The 14784-nt window shown below is 25.3% G+C and overlaps 1 protein-coding gene across 1 annotated transcript; it reads right to left on the reverse strand.

Moving 5' to 3' along the window:
- Positions 1-1735: 1735 nt before the first annotated feature.
- On the reverse strand, positions 1736-14658 carry LOC129966803 (MOB kinase activator 1B). Its single transcript, XM_056081379.1, has 4 exons — positions 14479-14658; positions 10863-11029; positions 8668-8895; positions 1736-4955 (listed from the first exon to the last, which is right to left on the reverse strand). The coding sequence occupies exons 1-4, from the start codon at positions 14490-14492 to the stop codon at positions 4690-4692; spliced, it is 675 nt and encodes a 224-aa protein (XP_055937354.1). The 5' UTR covers positions 14493-14658; the 3' UTR covers positions 1736-4689.
- Positions 14659-14784: the final 126 nt, after the last annotated feature.

Here is a 14784-nt window from a genome sequence, read left to right on the forward strand (position 1 = left end):
AGTTCCAAACATGAAAATATCATTGAACTAAAAGTATATTATATATATATGCATCATACTTTTATAAATTCATTTGCAGATTAATATGCCACATTTAATATTTGAAATGGCAAAAGATAAGAACTTGAAAACGTCTTGTAATATTTTTATATTAAAATGTTAAACATTAAGTTATATTTTTATATTAAAATGTGAATGGTTTTTTAATAAAAAAAATAATAATTTATTAGCATATATTTCAACCTCATTAGTAGAAAAAAAATTCTTTTAAATTGTAACCTTTCTCTATCGACTATCAATATTACTTAACTACAAGATAATAATATCAGCAATGCTTTAAAAAAAAAAGTAATTTGCATTTGAAGAACATAAGAAATATAAATGGCATGTGGCAAGAAAAATCCATTTAACATTTGAAACCAAATTAGTTCTAATATTTTAAGTCTGGGTGATTCTTTGAAATTCATAGTGAAAGGAAGGAGATGCATTTTGCAACACAGCATTAAAAAGTTATCACTATTTATTAAGTTATTTTCTCACAAGAAATTTTTAAAGAAACTCCATATATTCATAATAACGAAAAATTCAATATAGTTCAGATTAAAGATATTGCAATTCTGCTTTTACTCTCTTAACCAAGTCCATTGATTTTTGAATAACACAGTTTTAAAGTTTAATTTTTTAAAGCAAATCTACCTTACGAGTCTTAATTTGTCAAATCATTTCTTCCAAGATGAATGTGTATGTTGGTGCTTTACAAATTAGATGGCTTGAATTACAATTACCAATTTCGCACATATATATACCTTGGAGGGTGGAGATATGCACTTCGGAGTGATTTTTTTTCAAAATTTTAATAAAATATAATGTTGAATTTCAACGTTTTTCAGTGACAACTTCCAAAAATATCATTGTACAAAAATGAATTCTATGCTGCTTAAAAATCTACTTAATGAAGCCAATTTAATAACTGAATGAATTTTTCCTGAATTTTGGCAATTTTTAATATATATATATATATATATTGGAGAAAGTTCAATAACATGTTATATCGTTGTTTTGAAAATCAAAATGTTTCGACTGTTTCATCAAATATTTAAAGGCATGATTTTTTCCCATTAATGAAAGCTAAAGAAGAATCCCATTTAATGAAAGTGAAGTTACAATATTGAGAAGTACAGATGGACCACACATTTACGTTATTAACATTATGACAGTATGGAACTGGTATCCATAAGAAAGGCTCATGTACACAAAAAGAATTTAAGTAAAACAATGAAATTAACACAGTTTTAATACCACATAATTAAGCCTTTTGTGACCAGTCAAATCAGCTGATGACAAAAAGGAAATACTTGATTTAATAATATATATATATATAAAGAGAGAGAGAGAGAAAGAAAATAAACTTAGCAATATTAAAATCCTATTCTCTAATTATACAAGAGATATTTTGGATTAGTGTAAAGGAAAATAATTTTGATTTTAAAATACAAATAATGCAGAATTTTCCAAATATTTTGAATATATTTTGTTAAAAATTTTAAGAAGAGACTATTTAATGCCTCTGACTAAATTTCATTGAATAGAAAGGCATATGTTGCTAACAAATCTGAGAAATTTCCTTTTAATAATTCAAAAAGTAATTTTAATTGTCACATAAATCAAACATTTTTACTTAATATTTTCAAAAAGCATTTTGACTGGAAACTCAGAAAATAAACAAAAGTTTTGAAAAGCATCACAATTTATTTGTTATTATTTTACAGATCAGCACACGATATTTCACTTAAAAGCAACACCGCTGCTTTATAAATTATAACAATCAACATCATCTACAAAAATTTAAACTGAAAGATGGCAAAAAATTAAATACATGCCTTTGCAAAGGGGTTATGATAATATGTCTACATGCAGCATCTATGAATATGAAATAATAATAATAATAATGTTTTGTTAAAAATATACACAAAAACATATTTTGTCCCTCAATTGAAATAGTTTTCCATGCACAAAACTCATTTGGTAAAAATAATTAGAAAGAAATCTTTAGAATTTATCAAAACACAAGACATTTCATAAGAGAAATTTCATAGAAATTTTACTAGTTTCGGAATGATTATACTAAATGAACATATAAACATTTTCAGAGTGAAACTTCTTTGTTAGCTTATTTCTCTCTTTTACAATAATATTACTAGAATTCACTTTATAATTAAGATGATAAAACAGCCCCAATGTAATTGGGGATACATTTACCCTTATAAACATTTTTACATATATTATTAAAGAAATGGAAATTATAAATCAAATCAGGTATTCTATTTTAGGATAATTATTTCATATTATACATGTTGAATATTAAATAATTTTAAATTATATTAACTATTCAATGCAAATAATAAACAAATCCCAAAGGAGGGATTTTATTTTATTAAAACACGATTTATAGAACTATTTATTTTAATTGTTAAGGACAAATCATAATCATAGTGATGTCTTTAAAATATATTTGCTATTTTTTCAGATGAAAGATAAGGTTGGAATTGAGCATGAATTTTAAGTAGACAAAGGCAAAGAAGTTTCACAAAGTGACAAATATAAAGATGAAATATTCTATGTTTCAAACAAGAAGTAAAGAACAGATATGTATAAAAAGAAAATATAACACATTAACTGTTCATCAACCAGCAATGCTTGATTAAAAAATAAAGCTGACAAGTCTGTCAAAGTAACATATAGCAGCATTACTTAACAAAATGAAGGTGTTTTATTCATACATATTACAAAGTGATGTAAATGAAATACAAAAACCTATGCAGAAAACTTTTAAATAGAAATTACAGCATATAAATACAATTTAATTAGTCAGCTAACAAGTGTGTCTGCCTCTAATTTTGTCCATCAAAATGGCAGAATAGAACAACTTTTCCCTCTTTGATAGAATAAAACTTAGGTTGCAAAAAATTTTAAAATGTATTAATGCATAAATAAATCAGTAAATTCTTAATTTTAATTCCAAACAGCAATGACATTCAGTGCTTTTTAAATTTAAATATAAATAATATAATGAATAATTTAAGTATTAAATAATATTCAAATAAATATTTATTAGCATAATACATAGATCAAAACATACTTTATGCAAAAAAATACTTTTAGATTCTCTTGCAACATATTGTAACTCATTCTGTAGTGTATTTGAAATATATTCATAAAATAATTTATATATTTAGAACTCATAGTAATTTTATACATCATGAAGAGAATCCGTTTCTCCAATCTTAGAAACTAAATAAAACAGCTCATAATGTGCCTTAAAACTTCACCTGAGAACTGACACCTGTCATTTTAGTCATAAAAAGTTACACAATCAGATTGTTTCATCAATAAAATTTCATAAAAACTTGTTACATAACAATAACAGAATATAAATTTGTGCACAAAATAATAAATGGTAATAAACACAACCATATACAGCCAACATCCATGTTACAATAAAATTCCTAAAAGCAAGGTAATTAAAAAAAAAAAAATCATTTCCAGCAAAATCATAAGGCTTCCCATCCCAAACCTGAGTTTCTAATCCTATTTAAATCATGGATATCATCAAAATCACAAGCCAAAATTGCAGTAGCTAAACTCAATGCCCTCAACAAATGGTCCCAAAGCAAAAATCTAGTTGTTTATACACATTATATTACACTAACGATTTATCAGTTATGTTAAAGATAGAGTTAATAATGTTATGCGCATCCATTTTAGAAAATATTAAATAAGAATTTGTACTAATAATTTATGGCTAGGATACATGACGTTAAATCATTAACTACAAAAAAAAATTATGATAAAAGTATACAATTAAGTTAGTTCAAGCATCTTTCCATAACAATATCTAAAAAGCTTCTACACAAGAAAATATAAGCGCTGAATGTGACCTAGTTTATTATCAAACGACTGGAATTATCAGAATTACATATTAAAATTATTTGGTACAATAAAAATTTCCACATTAACATAACGTAAAAATTTTTTCTCATGATTAATCAATAAAAAATAAGTTGGACTAAAATTAAAAAAAAAAATCCATAATTTTTTCAAGAAACAGCATGATAATAATGCACAACCATCTATATTAAGCAAATAAATCTACAGTCATAAATCCCTACCTGTCAATTAGCACGTTCATGGGGCCGGGAAAGTATGTTCGGGTGAAACAGGTTTATAAAGAAGAATTTGGTCTTGCACATCTGAGGGTACTTGCACATTTCCCTACAGCTACTAATATTTGGACGGAAAATAGTTTAAATGATTACCTAGATTTTCTCTGATTAATTGCAAGTCACTTGCAATAGATCTGTGGTTAATTCAAATTGTTAAAAGGGGAAAAGACCCAATATCTATCTGCAATGTTCTACATGTTTTTTTATTAATTAGATTGTATAAAGTTAATAGATATTATGAGGGATATTGTTTCACTGAGAGTAAAGGGGATTTAATTCCATAAAAAAATATTTTAAGAAAAAATATGTTTCTTAGTTACCACTTTTTGAATATAATTTAACCTGACACTTGAAGCAATCAAGTGACATAATGTACAATACTAACTAATCTCATTATGGTACTTTTTTTCTTCTTAAGATATGACTGTGCTAGGAAAATTGAAAAAGTTTAGAATAATTTATATAATCAGCGTGAGGGATGGTTGTCTTTATCTTTGTCTTTTGAGGTTAATTTCTCTATTAATTCCTGCAAAGGTGCAAGTTCCCTCTTATCAATCAGGCTGAATTCTTGGACAAAAAATATGAAATGCTTGAAACTTGTATTAAGATGTGCTTCCTCTCCCAGTTGCACTATCTCTGAAAAATGCTGGTGATATATGTGAGCATAAACCCTGAAGAGACGCTTCAGGATAGTCTTTGCAATGGACAAGAAATTCTTCGGGAAAGGTACACCTAAAAAATAAAATTTAAAAATGAGGAGATATATCAATTTTAATTAAATAAAATAAAAACTTATCAATATATACTATCACATTTTTATAGGATTCTAGATCTACTTTAATAGCAGCAATGGGAGTCGTACCCCCAAAATTTCTTGCATACTCTCTAACAAAAGGTTATTCCAAAGTGACTCCATTGGTGTACAATATTTACAAAATATTAATCTTTGGTGGGAATTCAGCATTTTTACTGTATATTTTCTGATTTTTTAGTGATTAATACTTGGCATGTATTTAAAAATATCAGAAAATCGAATTTATTTTCACTCTATCTCTCACATTAGTAAGAGCAAATCATAAGATTTGCTCTTACTAATGTGACAGCAGTAACATGCATATAAAAAAAATTGTAATAAGAATGAATATAAATACAGAAGACAAAATAACTGAAAATATTCTTGAAAATTATATTTAAATATTTTCAAGAATTTAAAAATTAGGTAAAGGAAATTGCACAGAAATAATGTCATTAAAAATCTTATTTTCTGAATTTTAAATTGGTGCCAAAATGGCTTTTATATGCTTTGAAGTTAGTGAAGAAAGAGATTAAAATTTTTAATTAAAAATAAAATTTATAAAATCTAATAACATTTTGCAAAATCCTCTTGGACAGCATTAATTCCTGGAAGCAACTATATACTAAATTCAGTTGCTCTAAGTTTAATGGCCTGTAATTTGAATGCATTTTTTAAATCGTGAATTCATAATTTACTGATAGTAGGCCAGCTTATAAACATTATCACATTGAACTATTTCTAACATCAAAAATACTTTATAATGGAGTTTTTAGGGGCTAGTTACAGTTTACAGAAGATACATTTTATTAAGGTCTCCATATAATTATTGTAACAGAATCCATATACAAGTACATACCAACAGTCGACAAAATTAAAACATACTTATTATAAAGAAAAAATTGCTCAAACATAAATTTAACAACAAACTGATTCCAAGCAAAAAATTTGCTATTAAAACAATTGATTAACATTTTTATTAACTCTTTTGCTCATGGCTAACTAAACTGCCTGTATAAAACCAGTACAAATGAACAACAATTATCAATAATAACAATTTAAAAACTCATACATATGAAAAAACTTGGTATAGTACATTAATGAATAATAATGGTTAACCCAGAATTTTAGCCATTACCCTCAGAGTAGTTATTATTAAAGAAAGCAACAAACTATATGATTGGGCATTATGTTCCCTTGTAAGATGGGCTTCAACAGGTTGTCACATGTAGGAAATCCACCAATCATTTACAATGCTGAAAAAGTTGATTAGGTACACAAGAAATAAATATCTTGATTTTCCAATTAATATTTTTTAGGGTGGGAATCTCTACAAAAAGAAAAAGCACAAAAGAATGTATACCACATACACGTAGAATTAATAAAGTGAGAACTAAATTATATGCTCTGTTAGCTGATTTTCCAATCTGTGATAGCTTTACAGTAAACAAATAATTCTTAAAAGATAAATGATTTTTTAAAAAAATGTACAAAAAAGGAAACATATATTAAAATTGTAGCAAATTACATTTAGAATAGAATAGAGCATCATTTTAATATCTATATTAAATGTTATTCACTTCATACAAAGGAAGAAACAACAGCTATTTAAATTTAGCATCTTAAGCTTGAAGTCAATACAGTTTTAAAAAGTTAGGAATACTTGGTAATTCAGTATGAAAATTTTAAAAATAAATATCTAAAACAACATGTAGCAGCAATCAATAATGATCTATTACTGGTATTTAAAAAGACAGTATCATGGAATATATATTTTACCATTATTTTAATGAATTAACAACTAAATGTCATATTTTTAAATGAAGGGAAAATATTACTTACTGCAAGACCAATAAATACTTGGATATCTAATCAAACCTATTTCACTTTTCACCCCTTCCCCCACTTAATATGTCTAAAAAAACACTTTTTGCATGTATCTTTCAGAATAAAATCAAGTTAACTACTAATGACTTGGTTTTACTGAATAGCGACAATAAAATTCATAAGCCTTGTTAAAATGTCAAAAGACTGTATAGATTAAATTCTGAAACAAGGATATTTTCCATTTAGAAGGTATAAATCAGTTTTCAAGACAATAATCATAGCTTTGTGCTTAATAATTAAAAATGGGCATGAACTTAAAATAGCTAAAGTTCAATCTAAAAAACCGACCTTTAAAGACTATGAAGACATACAATAAAAGATATTCATTGTTAAATGGAATGAATGCCCTTACAAGTTTATAATTTCACTTTAAATAAAGACAAGTAGTTAAATTTTTATACACAAATATTTGATTAGATGTTAAAAACTTAATTGAACTTTTATCCACATTTGTTTAAAACAAATAATTAGCCATTCAGGCAGCCAGTCACAACAAGTTTTGAAAATGAGGTTTTTAATGCTTGCTACATACCAGATCTCGCAAGTATCGAGCTTTTGCATTTCATAACATATAAAATCATATTACTAACCAGCTAAATAATTAACCGTCCTTTGGGATAATCTTGAAAACCAGTAAAGGCATTTTGAACACATAAATAATATATCCATTAAGCCTCCACCACTTTTAAACTTTATTATCCTATAAATTATTATAAAAATAAATTATAGAATAATAAAGATGCATGAAATCATTTGTAGATTAATTTAATATTTATTTTATTAAGATCCTATTTACAATAGAATTCAAGTAAAAAAATTAAGGAAAAAAAATCTGGTTGTCTGAATTAAATACTAGGAAATTTAGGCATTTCTTTTTCCTTCATTATTATTTAAAAAGTAGAAATTGAATTCTTAATTAAATATACATAAATATGTTTTAAAATATTGATAAAGTTACAGAATAACTTTTACAGGACATATATAGTTGCATGTTCTAAATATGCAGGATTTTCAAAGCGAAGCAAATAAGTTTGGCAATACTACTGCAGAATTACATACACAAAAATGTGAAATGAATGCTCATTAAAATGAGTAAAGAGACAGATATTGATACATTTGTACTTATCAAAGGGAGTTACCACATCAGAATAATTTACATAGCTTTTAAAAATTGCTTCAATACATGAATTTATTGAATTCTACAAAATATACTACTCAATCAATAATTCATAAGAAAACTAAGTTATATGAATACTTTAAATATGTATTTTAATGTAATTTTTTTAAAAAAAATGCACATATTTTATTTTTTACATTTTTTTATTTAACTTTATTTCCTTGATTTATTTACAAGTCCAGCATAATGATAATTTTTTATCACAATTCCGATTAGCTATTTTAATGTACTGTATCTAGATAAATAAAGGTAAAAGAGTAATAAATAAAGAAAGCAGAAAAATCTTAAAAGATCTTTGATATTTAGATTCCCATGAACTTATTAGCAATGCTATTCAAATAATATAGTACCATAAAAAAATATTACATTACATTATAGGTATAAACTATGAATAGCACATAAAGCACTATAGCATATAAAAGTCATGCCTTTAGCAAATATAAACAAATTTTAATTACAAAGAACTTATTAACATATAATCTTTAGTTTCTTTTTGTAATAAATGATATGTGATTAATTCATATGTATCATACTAAAATACTACACACACACACACAAACACACACACACACAAAAAAAAAACTTACCTATTTTAGATGGAAATAAATTTTCATCATCTAGTTGGTCTTGGACCCATGTCATAAGATAGTCAATGTATTTTGGTGCAGAACATTTGATTGGTTTCTTCACAGTCTGACCATCTGCCCAATGATACTCATATTTGGGCCCAGCTGACATTACAGCGCAGCTCTCTTCTGTACAAAATTCTGTTATTGTGCCATACAACATGTTTATTTGATTGAAAAAGTCCACAGCTGAAACACAAAAGAAAAAGTTAATATTAAGTGTCATTAAAACTATCATACAATTCAATTTAAACTTATTTTCAAATTTCTAAAAAGTTCTAATTTTATTATAAAGTAAGGCAATTTTCATTACAAATTAGAACAATTATTCTATATATAAATCTCACACCATATACTTTTTTAACAAAATAAATTAAAAAAAAAAACAACAGTTTGGTAATAAAAACACATAAACTTTCTAAAATAATTTTTTAAAAGTCAATTTTTTACATATTTTTTCATGCAAATACTTCAGGCACACAATAAACACACGTAGAACTATGAATACAATAACAAAATTTGGTACTTTCCGTTAGCCGGGCGAAAACGGAAAATCGCCAAATAATGCAGAATTCCGCCAAATTCTTATGACCATTTGGCTCGTGTTTGATTCACAATTGGCGACATTTGCGCTCGGCTAATGGAAAAGTACCCAAAATTAATTCAACACTTCTTATACATGATGAAAATATTGAAATATGAAACATTTGAGTATTTACTGGAATATTTTAATATGGGAAATAAAATTCCCATAAAAATAGTCTACTTACAGTTGACTATTCTCCTAGGATCACCTCTTTTGAGGTTCACTTTGAATCTACTGATTTTATACTGAATTATACAGTTTTGAATTCTTATAATCCCTATTTAAAGACCCACTTCCAAAATTGTGCAATATTTAGGTCTCGGAACTTTTCTCGTATTCAAAACAATATGTCCCTCTACTTAGGTATTATTTACTTTCAGAAGATTGCAATCATATGCAACACAAATTTCTTTTAAAAGTAGGAAATCCAAATCATGAGCTTTAAGTTACAAGTAGAAAACTCGTATTTCTCAGGTCCATTATTATATAGCCATCTGGTAAAAATAATTAACTTGTCTAAGTCATTACAAAAGGAAAAAAAAAAAAAAAAAAAAAACGGATAATTAAATCTTATGGTCTAATTTCTTATGCAATACGATTCTTTCTTTTATCTTTGGACAAAAAAAAAGCAATAAGTATCTCAATTGCAGTTATATAAAAACATAAGCATGTATTAAATTCAAATAAAAAATATACTTGCAAGCATAAAAATTCTAATATCTATCGCTCCCCCTTCTTTTTAGCTCCAAAACTTAGAAATCAGTGAAATTTTCAAATAGCTATCAAAAGTTGCAAGGACATAAGTAATATTTGTCTACAACTTATTTGGTATTTCTGTAAAAAAATATTGAAAAGCTGAAGGTTAAAAATAGCACATTCCACCTTATCAATTGATTCAAGTGTAGTAACAAATAACAAGTGCATTTTGATTTTTAAAATAAATAAAACCTTTTTTTTTCCTAAGAAAAAGATTAGTCATCAAAATAAGAGATTTTGCTAATTAAAGTATGCATTTTTCAGATAACAATAAAACAAATTCTATGATATAAATATCCAGGACTTCTTTTTGATTTAGAGACAGAGAGCTATTTTTTTAATGTAATAAAATAAAAGCTCTCTTCTTAATTCAATTTTGAAATGGAATTCAAAATATTCCACATTTAAAGTAGGAGCGAATAATAGCACCTATTTTAAATGTGGAAGCTAATAATAGCTAAAACATATTGTATGAAATTTTAAAGAATAAGTGAAACTCAATTTATTATTTTGACAAAATATTTCTTTTATTATATATATATGTCAAGCTGATTTAGATGCCTTTTAAACTGAATACAAAAATACTTAAAGAAGCCACTTTTCTTATGACTGTTTTGAGTATTCAGTTATTATTAGAAGAATCAGGAGAACCAATTTCTTCAAATGCCTTTAATACATATTGACAATACTTCATAATTTCAAATTTTATGAAGCTTTTGTTTTAATCATTACACGGTAAATGCAACACTAAAATGCAATTATTTATGATATTTAAATAATAATAAAAAGAACTGGGAAAACAAAAGAGACATACTATTAACCGCAACCCATTCATTCAAGTCTTCTCCTTCAGGTAGCATAACAGCCAACCGCAAGTTACCACTACCCAAAGTGGCAGCAGCATGTTTCATTAAATCATATTGGTGAGTCCCTTCTGGTATATTTTTCTTAGGTTTAAATGTTTTTGAAGAACGTCCTCCACTGTTAAAAAAATAAATATTAAGCGATAAATTAAAGAATATATCAATATAACATTAAAATTTATGTGAAATAGTTCTATCTAAATAGTATTGAATTGCAAGCTTTGATAAATCCTTAATTATTAATTAAATTTTCAGACATTTAATTATATAAAACAATAGTAACATTCTTCAGAAATAAAGGTTTATTAAATATATAAAATATCATTCTGTAAGTATTTAATGAAATGTTTCAAAATATTATTCAATAAAATTTCACAGCATAGAAATTTCAAAATGTATACAATTAAGAATGATGCATATACAAAGAAACAGGAAAACTCCTTATTTAATTACTGATCAAGCAATATCATAAAATTACATATTTTTTTTACAAAAAACTAACACACAATTGAAAATTCTTTTTTTTTCCCCCCCCAGGAGGATAGCTTTGTAAAATGGACATTTTTTATAAAAACTGAAACGATAAACAGAAGTTCTTCACTGTAATTTCATATTTCATCCAATTACACAATAAATATAGGATATTTCTTATAATGTAAAACGATGTGCAAAATCCATAATTTTATAAGGATGGAAATTACTGTAAAACTGTAATTATATTATTACAGTTTTACAGTAATTTTCAAAGTTACGAAAAAAAAAAGTAGAATTTTCAAAAGAAATTGAAAAGGACCAATGTTTAAATTATCAGATCTAAGAAAGTGAAGCTTATGTCATGAGGATTAGTGTTGATTTTATTTTTTTTAAATGAGATGCACGGTTAAAAATATGACCATCATTAATAAACAGTTTTAATTTTATGTTAAATGATATCTAACATTATAACCAATTTGCTGTTACATAAAAAGGAGGAAAAAAACAGAAGAAAATCGATAATGACATTAAGATTCCTGTAAATTTGCTTAATATTGAAACAGCAATGAAAATATTATTAAATATTCCGATTAAGATTTGTAACAAGTATTTTCTTTATAGAAGAAAAACAGGACATATTTTCAGAATTCTTAAGTGGCAAACTATAGATACCAATGATCATATTTTTATAATGCTTTTTTTTTGTTTTAAAATTTACCCATGTTTTTCAAATGACAAACACAATTCATTTTTTAAAAAATAGAAAAAAAAAGTTTTTTTTATCTGCACTATCACATTCATTCATGTTTAGTGATGTGGTACATTATTTCCTTTACAAAAGTTAAACTTTGATCAGTAAAAGAGAAGGAAGAATTTTTTTATTGGTCCATTTCACCTTGCAGCAGAGATTTTAAATCAATGATGCAAGAAATAAATGAATTATGACCCTCCAAGTTTCATGATAATTAAATTATTACTTATGAACTCATTTACTACAAATGAAATTCATTTAAATGCAGACATTTCATTACTGGAAAATAGATAAACCAAGAAGAAATTTATGAATTTTTTTAAATGTAGGATTAGAGAATGAATCTAATATTATGAAGAAGGAGTTTCCCCAGAAACAATATTATAGTTACAGTGGTCTTGTGTATTATAAATGCATTTGTTACAAATGTCGCAACTGTACAAACATTCAATTTTATTGTAGAACAAAAAGCAGCTTGAGATCAAAAAGAGCATTCAAGCCTATCGTATAAATGGAAGCATTTAAATTATGATGAAAAGACAAGAAACAAAAAGAATGAAGAAAATATAAAGAAAAAGTAAAATCATTTAAAATAAGAAAGTAAAATCATTTAAAATAAGTAAGTAAAATCATTTAAAATAAGTAAGTAAAATCATTTAAAATAAGTAAGAGCATAAAAGTAGGCAATTAGTGCAATTCATTAGAAAAATCAGATTCAGAAATATTTGAAGCAAATTTAGATTAATTACAACCACAAAATTGAAAAGGATTACACACAGTTGTAATTTTCATTTTAGTTCCTTAATCACTTTGTTTTCATTTTAAAATCAAATTTAATATTACTCATTGCAAAATATCTAAAGGCAAATTTTTAAATCAAACTTGCTATGAAAAATGCATGGTACAATACTATATTTACTTTTTCTGATAAAATTTTTAATGCTTTTTGTATTAAAAATTAGTAAAAGTTTTATATGTTTCTAATTTTTTCTTATTTTACATAAAATTCAATATTATACATATATTACACACCAATGCATAAATTTAAAAGGAATAGAATCTAAAAATAAACATGTTTCAGGTATTTACAATTAAAAATAAATGCCTAGGTATTTTGCATTACTATTCACACTCATATGACACCCATCATACAAAAACCATGTAATTTAACTTTTGAAATCCGCAACAAAAAAAACCATGACATAAGTATAATTACATTTTTCAAGTTAAACATCCTCCCATATGTTACCTTGATCATAACATATAGAAAAAGAATTAAGCTCTAAAAAAAATACAAAACCATTTAAATGATAATAACCTAAGAAAAACATATCAATTGTTAATTATGTCTATTTGTTAAATTCTTGTATAACCTTCAAACAAATAATACATGTTAAATAAAAAAAGCTTCTAAACACATTTTTTTTTACAATTATCATGATCAATTCCATACCATTTAAAAATATTAGCAAGTGAAATCATATCATTCATTATGGTAAATATTTTTTAAATACACTAGAATAATAATATAACAAAAAAAATTTATGAATAGAAACTAATAATTTTTTTTTTTTTTTTTTTTGCATAAATAGATTTGGGACAATAGGATTTAAAATATCCAACCTGAAAATTATAATCCAATGCAAAATAAACTGCTGACACTATAGAGAGAAATAAACTTTTCACATCTTTTGTGGATAAATATTATAAAATAATTAAGAGGCTAATTAATTTTGAGAATCTTTTTATAATCAGAATATTATATTCTACTTATTCCTAAGATTACAAGAATTACGCATAAAAGAAATTTCAAAATTTTAAGGGGGGAAAAATAGAGAGGTAAAAATCCGAATGAAAGACCAAATATTAAAACTAAAATAACGAATTGAATTTTGAAATTTTTATTCTTTAAATATCATTCAAATTCTGCGAAAGATTAAATTAAAATTTAAAAGAAGTACTGAATTTTAAAGCACTGCCCTACATGTAAATAAACATAAAATTGATACCAATAGCCCCAAATCACAAAGCATATAGCATTAATATTTTATTTAAATTTGTTTAAAGCATTAAAAATTATTATTATTCGTTCAATTTTGGAAAATTATAAGCGATATAGAATAGAAATTGCATTATAAACATACATGCATGATTCATATCAAACCCGCATTTCCACGAACAATAAATTCATAACATCTAGCAAGTACAAAAGGACAAGAAATAAAATAGTTGTAAGAGAAAAAAACTATCTCATAATTTGTAAAATGAGGTACATTTTAATGAATAAAAATAATTAACCTTTCATTTGGAAAGATATTCTTTGATAAAATATCAATACTTACAATAAGAAGCTCATAATTTAAAGAAGTCCGTGCAATATGGATAATATTTTTTTTCTTCAATTCATGAACGTTAACACAAGTGAAATATAAACACTAAAAGTATTTATTAAACGAATAAAAATCCAGTATCTCACAAATGCCTGACATGTACAATACGAAAGTATAAAATAAAAATAGAAAGGAATTTAAAGCATCGAAAGGCCGTTGCCAGATTACAAAATGCTATTATTTTTTGGTATAGTTGGTAAATTCAAATTCTAATTATTATTCGATTTTTATAAATGTATAATTTTAAGGTCTTCTATT

Source organism: Argiope bruennichi, chromosome 1 (genome assembly GCF_947563725.1).
Source record: "Argiope bruennichi chromosome 1, qqArgBrue1.1, whole genome shotgun sequence".
Classification (NCBI taxonomy): Eukaryota; Metazoa; Arthropoda; class Arachnida; order Araneae; family Araneidae; genus Argiope; species Argiope bruennichi.